This window comes from Orbicella faveolata, unplaced genomic scaffold, assembly GCF_042242905.1.
Source record: "Orbicella faveolata isolate gen_17 unplaced genomic scaffold, um_ofav_v1 contig_4, whole genome shotgun sequence".
Taxonomy (NCBI): domain Eukaryota; kingdom Metazoa; phylum Cnidaria; class Anthozoa; order Scleractinia; family Merulinidae; genus Orbicella; species Orbicella faveolata.
Window position 1 is genome coordinate 12370305 of NW_028301569.1, and position 13696 is coordinate 12384000.

A 13696-nucleotide genomic window follows, 5' to 3' on the forward strand; every position below is an offset into this window, starting at 1 on the left:
CTTATTAGTGAAAGTGTACCCGTTTGGATTGAGGAATTTAAAGAGGTCAATGACAAAAGAGTGCTCTGGGATCTTATAAATATGGAATCCGACAAGTTTCTATAAAATATAGTAAAGGGAAAGCATGGCTAAGAAAAGACAAATTGCTAGAAATAGAAACACTTCTTAAAGTGTACCAGGAAAAACGCTCTACTGATCCATCAGCAGAAAATATTGAGCAGCTTGAAATTCTTCAAAGTAAGTACGATGCACATTTTGATTACCTTTCAAAAGGAGCTATTATTCATTCGAGAGCGTCCTGGTACGAGAAGGGTGAAAAAAATAATAAGTACTTTCTAAGCTTAGAATCTCATAAAAAGGCCAAAAGTTGTGTCCATAAAGTTTTTACTAAAAAAGGAACTTTAAGCTCAGACCCAAAGAAAATTATGAATGAGATTGAAGATTTTTACACAGATTTATACGGTCTCGAGAGTAACCTACCAGAATTTGCAGATTCCTTTTTTCAACATTCTGCAATTTCTAAACTCTCACCAGATAGAGCAGCAACTTGTGAAGGAAAGCTAATGGTGGAAGAATGTTTTAAAAGCCTACAATCCTTTAAAGAAAACAAATCACCAGGAAATGATGGACTTACTGTAGAATTTTATAAAACATTCTGGGGTGTTCTGGGTAATCTTCTAGTAGAAAGTCTAAATTGTGCTTTTGGCTATGGTGAGTTATCAAATTCACAAAAGCAAGCGATTATAACTTTGATAGAAAAGAAAGGAAGACAGAAGACATATTTCCAATTGGAGACCAATCTCGTTAATAAATGTGGATGCAAAGATTGGATCAAAAGCAATTGCAAGAAGACTTCAGGAGGTTTTACCTGATATAATACATCATGATCAAAATGCTTATGTTAAAGGAAAGTCTATCTTCGACGCAGTTAGAAGTATTGACGATATTTTATAATTTACTGAACGGAAAAAGATCAAAGGCTTTATGCTAGCAATTGATTTTAAAAAAGCGTTTGATTCGCTTAACAGAAGTTTTATGTTTGAAACGCTGTTAACTTTTAACTTTGGCCCTTCCTTCGTGCGTTGGATTAGGACTTTTTATCAAAATATAACAAGTTCAGTTATGAATAATGGTTTTTGGACTGGCCCATTCAACGTACGGAGAGGTGTTAGACAAGGTGACCCCCTATCAGCGTATTTGTTTATTATCTGTCTTGAAATTCTTACTATCTCTGTGCATGAAAATAACAATATCCAAGGGATTCAAGTCGATAAGGAAGAAATTAAACTTGAAATGTTTGCCGACGATGTTACAGCCTTTGTAAGAAACAGGAGATCTCTCGAAGCCCTTCTCTGCACTACTGACTTGTTTAGTAAGTGTTCTGGACTTGAAATCAACTCCGAAAAAACTGAATGTATGCTTTTGGGTAATCAAGTCTCCTTGGCAGCAATGGATGTCATTTCCTCCAAGAACATCCGAATTAAAGACATGGTTAAAATTTTAGGTGTTTACTTTACTTACAATGAAAGTCAAAGAAAAAAGTTAAATTTTGATGAAATTCTTAAATCCATTAAAGAAAAGTTGCAAAGGTGGAAGTGGAGGGACCTTACCATTCTAGGAAGAATTCAGATTGTAAAGACGTTTGTGACACCATTGTTCATGTACCGAGCCAGTTTAATTTGTGTGCAAAAAGATACCGTAATGGAAGTCAACAGATTACTCTTCCAGTTCATCTGGAAAGGAAACGATAAAGTCAAACGTTTATCACTTGTAAGTGATATCGATAAAGGTGGACTAAAAGCGCCTCACGTAGAATCGATTATTAAAAGCCAAAGGATCATGTGTTGCAAGAAATTTGCCGATGATCAACAAAGTAATTGGAAGATTATTCTTTCCCATTACCTAAAAAATGTGGGGTCGAAACTACTTCTGCGCTGTGCTTTTGACTTAAAGAAATTGCCTATTAATTTACCCATTTATTTTGAAGAATGTCTGCGATGTTTTGCAGTAGAATGTAGAATAACTGAGTAGAATAACTGAGCCAGCACTTTGTCAAGAAATACACAACAAGTTTATTTGTATACAAGTTAGGTCCATTTTCTACGAAGAGTTATTTAGAAAAGGAATTATTACACTTGGGGATCTTACGACTAAAGAAAATGCAGTATTCACAGGGTTCAAATTATTACAAGCTCTTCGCTTACATCCAAAGAAAAGTTTCAGCTAATGGCGATAATAGACGCATTACCTGCACAGTGGCGACAACATTTAAAAAACACATATAAAGTGAGGGTTCTGGCGCAGCGCTCACGCACACTGTGCAAGCGTAACGCAACTCCTCATCTCGAAGATTCGGAGTTGCGTCACGCTTGCACTGTGTGCGTTCGCTTGCGACCAGAACTCTCACTTTATGTGTGTGTGTGTGTACGAGAACATCAGTTGTCGAAACCAAAGCTCGACAAGGATACAGCGTGTTGCGTGAGCACTGCGCCAGAACGGTGAGTGTATCTACGCACCAGTGCACCAGTAAAAGTTGGCGAAAAAGCGGGTCCAGCAAAGCTGCAATGTCCGTAATCAATATGCGTGGACATGCCCTTCACTAGTATATATAGAAAACCGCGACAGAAAAATTTTCCTATTGGAGAAGTGCATGCTCAGTGTATACTGTGCCGACATGGCTGCCTGTGGACTTTCCGAGGCCATCCAAAATCTCCCTCCAGAGCTCCGTGAGATGATTTTCAAGGAGTACATCACGAAAAAATCAAGGAAAAAAAAGAAATGGGGTGGGGGAAAGTACACGAAAATCTTAAAAAACTACCGTTTTGCGAACTGAAGCAGCAAATAGCCCGCATGATAATATGTTTCGATGATCCTGACTGTCCTTTCGAAGGGAAATGTTCTCGCTGTTTTGATGAGGGAAATGTTCATGAAATGCGGAGGTCCGAGTTCAGTGGGTTTATAATTCCATGTTCTTTGGGTGCTTATGATTATCACGAATTATTTCTTACCGACTACATAATGTTTTAGCGGAAAGCATCATCCGCCAAAGCCATTGCGGCGACGGCGCTGCGCGGGGGGTACAACTCACAACAAAGGAGTGTGACATGTTAGAAACAAGCAAGCACGTTGTTATACCACCAGACCCAGGGATGGCACGAGCGCCAAACAAGTGCGGGTGGCTGATGCAGGGCCGGAAAGAAAGCTGCAGGTTTTCAGAGGCCATTCAAAACCTCTCTCCAGAGCTTCGTGAGATGATACTCAAGGAGTATCTCGCGATAAAAAAGAGGCAAAAAAAGGAAATGGGCTGGGATGAGGTACATGACGAGATTGAAGAGGCACCGATCTGCGAAAAACGATCAAGAATTGTAAAGGTCATGTTTTGCCGTAAATGCAACTCTTGTGGCATAAACGGGCTCTGTTACGAGTGTTATAAAAATGCAGAAAAACATCTTGACTACCCCATGTATGATGAGAACGACCACGCCGAAATCTTTCAGAAATTTTACTGAGCGGCTACGATATAACCTCCGGCCGAATTACATTTAAAATCTATGGTTTCATTTGCATATGATAAAACATGCTTGTCAGTGTTCACTTGACTGCGTTTCTTTTGAATGAATATTTCACGCCTGAGTGGCAGAGACAAGTGCGTGATATTACACGCAAAGTTGTTGATTGCTTTCATGACGCGGTTCCGGTTGAGGCGATACAGCTTCCCGTTGCGAATTCCTGAAGGCTACAGTTTAAGTTTGTTGCATTCCTCTTGGCTTCAGTTGAAGCGATCAGGAATTTTCAAAGCCATCAGGAATGTTGAAGTCAAAAGGAATGTTACAGGCGGATTTCTATTTTTTGACCACAGTTTTTTAGAATACGGTATTTCTTCTCGGCCTGGCCAATAAAAATGGCACTTTTCACCTTTTTTCGAAAAAAAATTGGGCACGAAACGTGGTAGAACAAAGAGACTTCACCAGAACGATAAAAAGAAACAGCTGATCGCGGGGTTTTCCCTATTTCGCACGTGACTGCGTAAGTGAGTAACCTTCTCGAAAGTTCAAGGCTATTTTTGTGACATGATAAATACCACAATCACCTGTTTTTGATAAGACAAAGAGAGACTTTTGTGTTTTTTCGCTCAAAATTTAGTTCAAATCTGGTGTTTACTCTGCAAGTTTTTTTCTATATTCTTCCTGAACCTGGTACCGAACCTGGTTTCTTATTTTTTTGATATCTGGCTGGATTGGACTTGTCTGTATTCGAGCAAAGTTCGAGCGTAAAGTATCTTTAAGCTGGCTATATTTCTGCATTTCACATGTTATCAGTTGAAACTCCGTGACAGAAACCCGATTATCATTAAGAGCCTGTGAGACGGCGAGGTTAATCGAGTCATGTTTTGCAATAGCCAGAGAATGGATTCTGGAGTGCTTATTGACTTTGCGTTCAAGCTTCTTGTTGACAACGGACAGGCCAGTGAAAACTGCACCAGATAAAGCGGCAATCCCGACAACAGGCGCGCCGACAACAATTCCAACACCAGTGAGTGATGTTGCGACAGCCCCAGAAGACAGAACTGGTGTGAAGGCGGTAAGGCCAACCACGGAATAGTGAAGCGCTTTCCGGGCTTTTTTGTATTTTTTCAACACAAGCCTGTAATGCTCGACCTCAGCAGAAATTTCTTTTTCAATTCTGCTGATCTCGGTTAGCCAGAAATTCTCGGCATTCATCGTTTCGGGAAGGCTTGGATAGATGTCAGGCGGTGCACTTGGTGGGAACAGATTTGCCGAAGACATTGCGTATATATAGAAATTTAATTTAACTCTAATTCAAAAAGAAGAGGGAAGCCCTTGAAATCAAAGAGTTTGCCATTTTCATCTTTCACGCTAATGGTGATGCTATTTATGGACTGGTCTGTAGAGCAGTCTCGCAAAACCTGTTGCGGAGAACCCTGGTAGCTCACCTTTTCATAAGGATTCCCTTTCACATCAAACAAGGCTAATACATCTGACCTTTTGCCATTGAACAGATTCCGTTTTGTGTCGATCAAATCACAATGAATAAAATATGTCGTTGAAGCTGTAAGCCTTTTTACAAATGTTATAAGACTCAACTTTTGCCCAATACCAAGCAAACCGGCTAAATCGCGATCAAGTTCCATCGGTTTTGCCCCAAAATGTCTGATTACAAGCTGGCCAAGAGGTTGGTTTATTTCTGTTTCTAACTGTTTATGGCCATATTTGTCGAACAGACCGTCTATTTGTTTTGACATTCTTTCTAAATTATAATGTCCTGGGGGTATTTTACTAACTGACAAAGCTTTATCTCTGTTTTTATCTCCCAAAGAGGCCGAACCTTCTTTTTTCAAAGTGTCCCAGCTGTTGTACAAACTGCAAGAAATGAGTTTCATGAAACGCACTTTCGGAATCGGGTCTTCGAAATAGATAGTCTGCCCGTTCTGTTGCGTGGCGATAGTGAGAACAACCATTTTATATTCAACAAATAAAATTGTGTTCAAATAATATGGTGAATGTGTGGAAAGATCCAAACATTGTGATAAAAGACGCAATAGCCAAGACAAACGCATGGATAGAATTTCCAGCACATTTCCCCAAGGCCGATAGATCCCGTTTCATCGCTCAGGGGAATACAAACGGAAAAAACGTTACGGAAGAAATCTTTTTCAAAGAGGGCCCAGGCTCGCTTCAAAGCGTCTTCGGCTCAGACAAAAAATATTGGAGCGAGGAAATGAAAAAGGTGTTGGGTTTGGAAGACAAGTGCTCGGGGGAAATTGGAAGGTTTCCTTACCAGCTGGCACCGCTTGGTTCAAAAGTTTCCTTGCCCATCCCTGCCGTAACTTTCGACGGCAAAGCGCAAAGTTTGAAAAAAATATTCGATGCCCCCATCCAAATATACGTCACGCCTGAACAATATTTTACGACAAAATTCCAAGAAATATTTGAAAAAACCAAACTCAGGCACATGTCGGCAGTCGAATCAAAACGCTGGCTGGGAGGGCCTGACATGAAATATTGGCCACAGCAGCTCAACTTCGCGGTTTTCTGCTCGACACAGGGGTGCGGAGTTTCTTGCGAAATCTTTGACAGCGGGTTGGATCTCCCTCCGCAGATAAGAGCTTTCTACAAATTCGACGTGTACTTCACGGTCAGGTGCATTTTGTACCAGCTTGGAGGAATTCAGAGCATGAGCGCTTTGCCCGGACACCCGCCTTTCAACCAATACAATAATCATTACGACGTCGCTTCATAAAAAAGGATATGCAGCGAGTTCGGCATTGCCCCCTCGAGCGATTTGCGCTTCACGCACGGCGAAAACCACGGTCTGGGAAGCGTTTATGTGTACGCGACAGGCGCGGGCGCGACAAAAACTGACTATAAATACCCTGGATGGAACAAATTCAGTGATGAAGGCGGGAGAGGGATAAAAGGAAACCTGATCTATTAAATCGAGCCGGGGGCTGCTTCTGATGCTCAAGCGGACTGGTTCGCGCCAAACACCACGAATGGTTTGACGCAGGCGGGATTGTGGAGAATAAATCAGTCAATTGAGGCTTTTGTTTACCGCATCCTGGGCGCGCAAGTCAACGTCTGTAGCAGCATTCTCGGCTCTGGCAGTCGGGCGAGAGAAGCTCAGAGCGAGTTCCTGGTGCTGATGGAAGACGCGATCAGACAGCCCGACTTGGCCGCGAGCGTGCAAAGGTACCAGCTCGCAGTGGACCAAGCAAAGGTCAGGCTCAATTTCGCTGTTGCCCCCATGGCCTGGCTCATGCCCGCGCAGATGATAATCAACACCGCAAGCACGATAGGTTACAACAACAAGCTGAAACAGGCGGTCACCGGGATGAAACTTGGGGTGAACAACAAGGTAAACCCTGAGACAAAAAAAGCTGGGCTCAAACTAATGGCAGGCAGCCCGTCAAAAATTAACCCGCCCAACAGCCATCCGTCCAACCCTATACACAAAGCGGCAACAGCCGAATCGGGGCGTGTGGTTCCACCCCACAGGAAATCAGCTTCGTCCGAAACTCAACAAGCGCAGCCAGCGGCGCAAAAAATTGAGCCCGAGGCTCTAGACAAAACACCTCAACACGAAATGAACAAAACGGTTGTCATTGTCGGTGTTGTTGTTTTATCAGCTTTTATGTTAATGGTTTGGTGGTAAAGAGGGGGTTCCACCCCAAAGCCCTGCTGGCTAACGCTGCTTCTTAAAATATTTTTCGAACAAAAAGGCCACTGTGGCAAGAATGAGAAGCCAGGTGTGCTCGGCCAGAAATCCGACGACTTGGCCGGCGGTTTTGAACAGGAAGCTCACAATCGAGCCAATCAGCCCGGGCAGCAGAGAGCCGAGTTTCGCGGCAATATCTTTGAGGCCGTTCCCCAAAGCTTTGCCGGTTGCTTTCAAACCTTTGGTGAGGACCCCGATGACAGCGCTGATTATGCTCCCGGCAGCGAGAAGAATGGCGGTCAACGTCACGCCATATTGTTTGAAGATGTCTTTGACCCTTTCCAAGAGAGGCCGCTCTATTTCCCTTTCTGCGATCTGAGTTTGCAAACGTGCGATCTCCTCGTTTCTTTCTGCCACTCTACCTTCTGCGACTTCTTTGTCGGAGGGCGAGGCATCCTCATCTTGGATAATCTTCTGGTCTTTCTCGTTTTGGCGCTGCAGCTCGCTTTCCTGTTCTTTCAGGTCGTCCAACGGTTTTGTTTGGTTGAGCCTTTTTTCTATGGCGTTTGTTTCACTTTCTTTTGCTGCGAGGCTGGCCCTGAGTCTGTCAACCTTGGCTTGTTCCTTTTCTCTGTTTTTGGCTTCTTTTGCTCGCGAGTCCAATTCTTTTTTCTTGTTTTCCAGATCGGTTTGATAGTTCTTTTTCAGTTGTTTCAGCCTGCGAAGCTCTGCTTCACTTTCAAGATTCGAACCTTCTTTATCCTGAATGGAATCGATCTTAGCGGTGGTTTGCTCTATTTTACTTCTCAGAACTTCCACCTCTCTCTTTTCTTTTTCTCTTTGCAAAGAGAGTGTTTCCACCTGTTGTAGTTGCTTTTCAGCTTCTGTCAGCCTTTGTTTCATTTCTCTGATAGTATCCCGGTCTTCTACAATGACATCTTCAGTTTTTTGCCCCAGAATTTTTTTGAAGAATGACTTATTTAAGAAATCTTTCCGAAAACCGCTCCCATCTTCTAGCATAATTTTTGTTTCACCTTGCTTCGGGCCAAGAGCGACTATCTTTCCTTTGTCGGAGTATCTGATGACCAGATCGTTAACTTTGGCGCTTCTGTACCGAGATTTGATAAATTCTCTGACTCTTTCGATTTCTTTTTGTCGTAAATCGTGGGGGACAAGAGGTATTACGTTATCAGGAAGGACTTTTGTGTTCTGATCTCTCAAAGCATTCAACCTTGTAAGCTCTTCATCTGTAAGTTTTCTCGAGGTTTCCGCATAAGAAGTGTCAGGCAGCCCTGTCTGCTCGTGTTGCAACATTTGCATTTCTATTGTCTCTCCGCCGTGGTAAGGAGTTGATGTCACGCCTGGCTCAAAAGGTTGGGTTCTGTTGACCTCTTGCCCACCATCATAATCATCAGAGTCGTGTTCAAGCAGCCTGATACGTTCCGTGTTTTCAGGAACAAATTCGCCCCCGCCTTCCGCCGACATAGCGATATATTTCAAGCCTATTATTTTTCAAATTAGAAATAATCGCCGGCGTGTAATACGATGTCAGTTCCAGAGAACCTTCGCCCAACGCACAGCGAAAAGACCTTACACGCCATGAAGGCCGCACACGCGGTCAAGCGAATCACTTTTAACCCCTCTGAGGCCAGCCCCGGAAATACGCTGTACCTTTACGTGCCCAAGCTGAACGAGAACAAGGTTCTGGTGCCGGGCTCGCTAGTGCTTGTCTTTGACATCGACCTTGCTGGGGGGCACGCCAACAACTTCCTCGTCCAGAACGTCATGCGGGCGCTCGTTGACAAGCTGGTCGTGTTGTTTGCGGGAAGAACCCTGCAAGACACGGTTGGGTACGACATCTACAAAACTTTCGAAGACCTTTTCCTTTCGCAGGATTCTCGAAGAGATTCAGAGCGAAGATCCGCTCAGAAGCGTGAGACAAGAAAACCTTGGGCGTTGACGCCGAAGAAAAGCTGACCGAGGTATACGGAAAAAAGTACTGGATCAGGCTTGACCACCAGATCTTAACAGACCACGGCGTTTTCTACCCCCAGGCCCTTCACCACGACCTTAATTTCGAAGTAAAACTTGCCGAAGCAAAACACGTGGTGAAAGGCTCTGACACGACCCAGCTGAAATACAAGCTGAAAAACATCCAGCTCGAGTACAAAAATATCCGCAGCAAGACTCTGGCAGATGAGGCGCGGAGCGTTTACTCCAGCGGTAAAGAGCTACTTTACGACCACGTGGTGCATGACAAAGAGGTGTCCTTCAAAAAAAACACTGACCAGAGGCTCACCATCAAAGTCAACACCCAAAGAATGTCACTGAAAGCTCTCCTCCTCCTGTTCATAGAGCCGTATAACGCGGGCGCCAGAGATTCAGAGAAATTCATTTTCCCCGATCTGACGAAAGTCAGTGTCACAGTCAATGGCTCGCCCAACATGCTTTACAACAACGGCATCGAAGGCAAGGACATGTGGGAAGAGGCCCGCAACCTGTTTGTGAAAGAAAAAAATAAAACGGAGCACATGGATATGACAAAGTTTTACACTGGTGATAAGTTCGGGCTTGTGATTGATATGCGCACGATGGCGGATCAGTCGATGCACGGCAGCGGGACGTGCATTGTGAACAGTACGGACGGTGTCCAGCTGGAAATTGAGCGGAAAACCGAAGGCTCAGGCGACATGAAATGCCACGTATTCGTCATATCCGACTCGCAGCTCAACCTTATGGACAGTCAGCTCTAAGATGTGTAGTATTGAATATGAACATGGACCCCGGCAAGATACCCTTTAACGCTCTCATCGTGGGGCCGACCAATTCAGGCAAATCGAGGTTCGTGGTGGACCAGCTCTACGGCCTGTTCCGCAGCGAGTTTGACTTCATCGTGCTCATCTGCCCAACGTTCACGCGCAACAAGACCTACCACCGGCTTGGCGAAAACGATCCGAGAATGGATGTCATAGTCTGTGAGCAGCACGACGTGGAAAGGTGGTTGAAGCTCGTGAGATGGCTTTTCGCGGGCACCAACACGCTCATAATCCTCGACGACTGCGTGGCCTCCAAAGACGTGAAAGGGCGCACACGCGAGCTGGTGAATCTCGCCTTTTCTGCCTGGCATATGGGCATGAACGTGTGGGCGCTGACCCAGAAGTTGACCGGAATAACATCTTCCTTCCATGAGAACGTGGCAGCGATCGTCCTCTTTTACACCCCCTTCGCCAGGACAACGAAAGCCATCTTGGACGATTACGCCGGCGAGCTCTCCCCCGATGAGTACAGAGGATTGATTTCAAAGCTGAAAGAGCGAAAGTTCTCTTATCTTATGTTCGCGCTTCGCCACCCATACGGGGTAAAGATATTTGAATAAAAAAAATTGCAGCTGTATATAGCCTTGCAGAATGGCTGCAGAAGACGCCGTGTTAACAGAAGTTATGAACCTTCTTCAAACGGAGCCCGAGATGTCGAGTGGTGGCCACGCAGGCAGCCTTGTTCCAACCGCCCCCGACATTCCTGCTCTTCGGGAGCAGCTGGCCGTGCTCGTGTCCAGAGGCAAAGCCAAAGAGGCCATCGGAGTGCAGCTCTCCCACGAGCAGGTGAAGCGCCTGAGCGACAAAGAGGTCGAGAATTTCACCAAACGCTACGAGACGTACATGGGCTCGAAGACAACGGAAAGCCTGATCGACAGCTTCATTTTTCTTGCAACCAAAGTGGTCGGAATGACCGTCAAGATCAAAGACATCGACGCTTATCGGAAAGAGCTCAGAAACGACTACATCTTGAACAAAGAGCTCTCGTATCTGACTGGCAACCTTGCTTTGAAGTGCGGCCGGTTTCTTGCCGCGGCCAACGTGGTGCTGATCACCACAAAACATATTGATTTTAGTCCACAGTTGCCCGTGCAGAGCCACCCTTCTTGTGATGAAAACGGCTACCCGCTTGAGGGCGTTAATGAAGTACCCGGCTCAGCAACTGCAGAATAAATGGTCACCATTCATCAACAGATGGTGAGGTCTTGCTGACAATTTGTTAACAATTAAACTTTTTTCATTTGCTTATAATACGGTTCGCTTCCATGTCAACCGAACAATCCGAGAGCGCACCTGGTGCCGTCACTGTGCCTCAGGTAGAGACCAAGGCAGCGCCTGCTGCCGATGAGCGGGCCTCTGCCCCGTGCTTCGGGGCTGTGGGGTGGAACCCCACACAGCAAGCGACGGCTCCGACTGCAACCATGCAGCGCATAAAAAACCCCAAGCGTGTGGCCGCCAGAAAAATGGGTGCCAAAAGAACGCGGCTGGCCCGAGAAGAACAGAAAAAAGCGGCCGAGGCTTATGACGTGAAAGCCGCCCCAGAGGCCACTGAGCCAACTGCGACTACAGAAGGTGAAAGCCCAAAGATCGGCAGCCTTTTTGGCCTCAGCACGAACCAATGGATTGGTTTTGGCGGCATATGCGTTTCACTGCTTGGGCTTTATTACAAACGTAAAGAGCTCATGGCGAGGGCCAAGCCCGTGTTCGACTAATTCAAAACGCCGGAGCCCGGACCTGAGCCCACGATTGTCGAGCCAGAATCTACTTGCGATACACGGCCAAGAGGATTAAAAAAAACGGTTTGAACATTTGCGTGTGAATTATACCACGATGCCGAGCCTTGCGCAATTTCTAATCCATACAGCAGCAATCGGAGGGATTACGCTTTTTTGGGTCGATTTCACCTTCAAGACTTGGAGGATGGTGACACGTCTTACCGACGAAATTCTTCTTGAAGAGTGAGAAAGGCAGAGAAAAATGAAACAAGAGGTCAGACGAGATGACAAAATCAAAGAATTCGTGGAAGAAGTTGAAAAGACAGGTCCCCGTTAATTTTGTTTTAAACTTTCGCTCTTTCCGATTTATATAACGATGCCGAGAGTTTGCATTCTGCATGTTCTGATCTCTTCAGCAGCATTTTTGGGTATCACGATGGTGTTTTTCGACTTCAACATAATGGTTTATAAAAGAGTCACCGATCTTATCGACTCAATGTGGTGTGAAACGGAAGAAGAAATGGAAACAAGACGGAAAAAAGAAATAGAAGAAAGAAGAAGAAGAAAGAAGATGGAGAAAAGAAATAGAAACAAGATGGAAAAAAGAAGAAAGAACAAGAGAAGAAGAAGAAGAAGCCGTGGGAAAGACAGATTAATTTTGTTTTAAACTTTCGCTCTTTCCTTATATCAAGCGCGCCATGTCCGACAACAAGCTTGTCAAGACCGTCATTGACGCCGCAACTCTCACGGGATTAGCTGCGGGCATCAGCTGGGCCGCGAAAAAGGTTGTGAAAGAGAATTTCACTTCCAATCCTAGCAGCAGCTTTATGAATTACATGAAGTTCACCGCCATCATGGCGGGCAGCATTGGGCTCAAAAACTACCTTGAGGACCAGAAAATCCTCCCCATCAGCATTTGAAAGCGAGGCTCTGCGACGCACCCCACGACGGGGTGAAGACCACATAATTCTTTTTGAATAAAAGAAGCCTCTCAATAGCGCGCGATGCTGAGCATCGTGATTATGATTGGCAGGGCTGTTTTTAACGCCACGGCTTTTACCGGCGGCAATTATCTGGCTAGGGTGCTCCGTGGGGGCGACGAAGCCGTGCTTGAAGAAAAAAAGCATCACGACAAAGCTCTCGAAGATTATCAAGCCGCTTAGGCCAAATACATGCGCGACCGAACACAACTTCTCAACTGGATCGCGACCAACGCGCAAACAAAGGAGCAGGCAAAGCAGAACATGACCAACATGGACTACGCCTTCAAACTCTACAACCAGGCACATCCCGGTGCGCAGGTGGTGTCGCCCAAGGAGCCCAAGTTGTCAGATTTCTATCAGCCGAGCGAGCAGCAGAAAAACGGTGAACTCGCGTTCGTGGGCGCCAGTGCTCTCGCTCTGGGCTACGCGGCCTGCCAGTTCCTTTAAACTTTTTTACGCCTTACTTATATGGACGCCAAACTTGCAAAGATTTACTACGGGCCCGGGGGCTACTGGAAAGGCATAGCCACGATAAAAAAATTGGCCGAGGCCGCCAAGGTACCTGAAGAAACCGCAAAAAAGTGGCTGATCAGGCAAGCGCTCTGGCAGATATTCCTCCCCACGCCAAAGCGGATTGCTCGGCTGAAATTCGACGTTCCCATGCCCAGCAAGGTCCATCAGGCAGACCTTCTTTTTCTGCCGCACGACAAGTTCCCTCGCGGCTGTAAAGTTTTCAAATATGCGCTGACCGTTGGCGAAGTGGCCGGCCGCTTCAAAGAGGCCGAAGCCCTGACTTCGAAGAATTCTGATGAGGTCACCCAGGCCTTTCAGAAGATTTACAAGCACTTGCCTCTCGAATGGCCCGAAATGCTGCAGGTTGACCCCGGGCGTGAATTCATGGGCGCTGTCACACAAGAGATGGAAAAGCACAAGACATATATCCGGTGCGGGCGCGTTAACATTCATTGCGACCAGGCCATTGTGGAACGTTTCAAACGCACCCTGG

The 13696-nt window shown here is 45.6% G+C and overlaps 1 protein-coding gene and 1 pseudogene across 1 annotated transcript; both read left to right on the plus strand.

Moving 5' to 3' along the window:
* Nucleotides 1–5105: 5105 nt before the first annotated feature.
* On the plus strand, nt 5106–7619 carry LOC149101448 (uncharacterized; annotated as a pseudogene).
* A 1342-nt stretch (nt 7620–8961) lies between these two features.
* LOC149101449 (uncharacterized) lies at nt 8962–12273 on the plus strand. The gene is made up of 2 exons (XM_089275909.1): nt 8962–9021; nt 9120–12273. The coding sequence occupies exons 1-2, from the start codon at nt 8962–8964 to the stop codon at nt 9927–9929; spliced, it is 870 nt and encodes a 289-aa protein (XP_089132035.1). The 3' UTR covers nt 9930–12273.
* The last annotated feature ends 1423 nt before the right edge of the window (nt 12274–13696 follow it).

Excerpts from the sequence above, each read along its gene's own strand:
- LOC149101449 (XM_089275909.1), top strand. The coding sequence starts at position 8,962 with ATGCGGGCGCTCGTTGACAAGCTGGTCGTGTTGTTTGCGGGAAGAACC. Across the intron at positions 9,022-9,119 it reads GAAGAACCCTGCAAGACACG|AAAACCTTGGGCGTTGACGC; the intron begins GTTGGGTACGAC and ends GCGTGAGACAAG.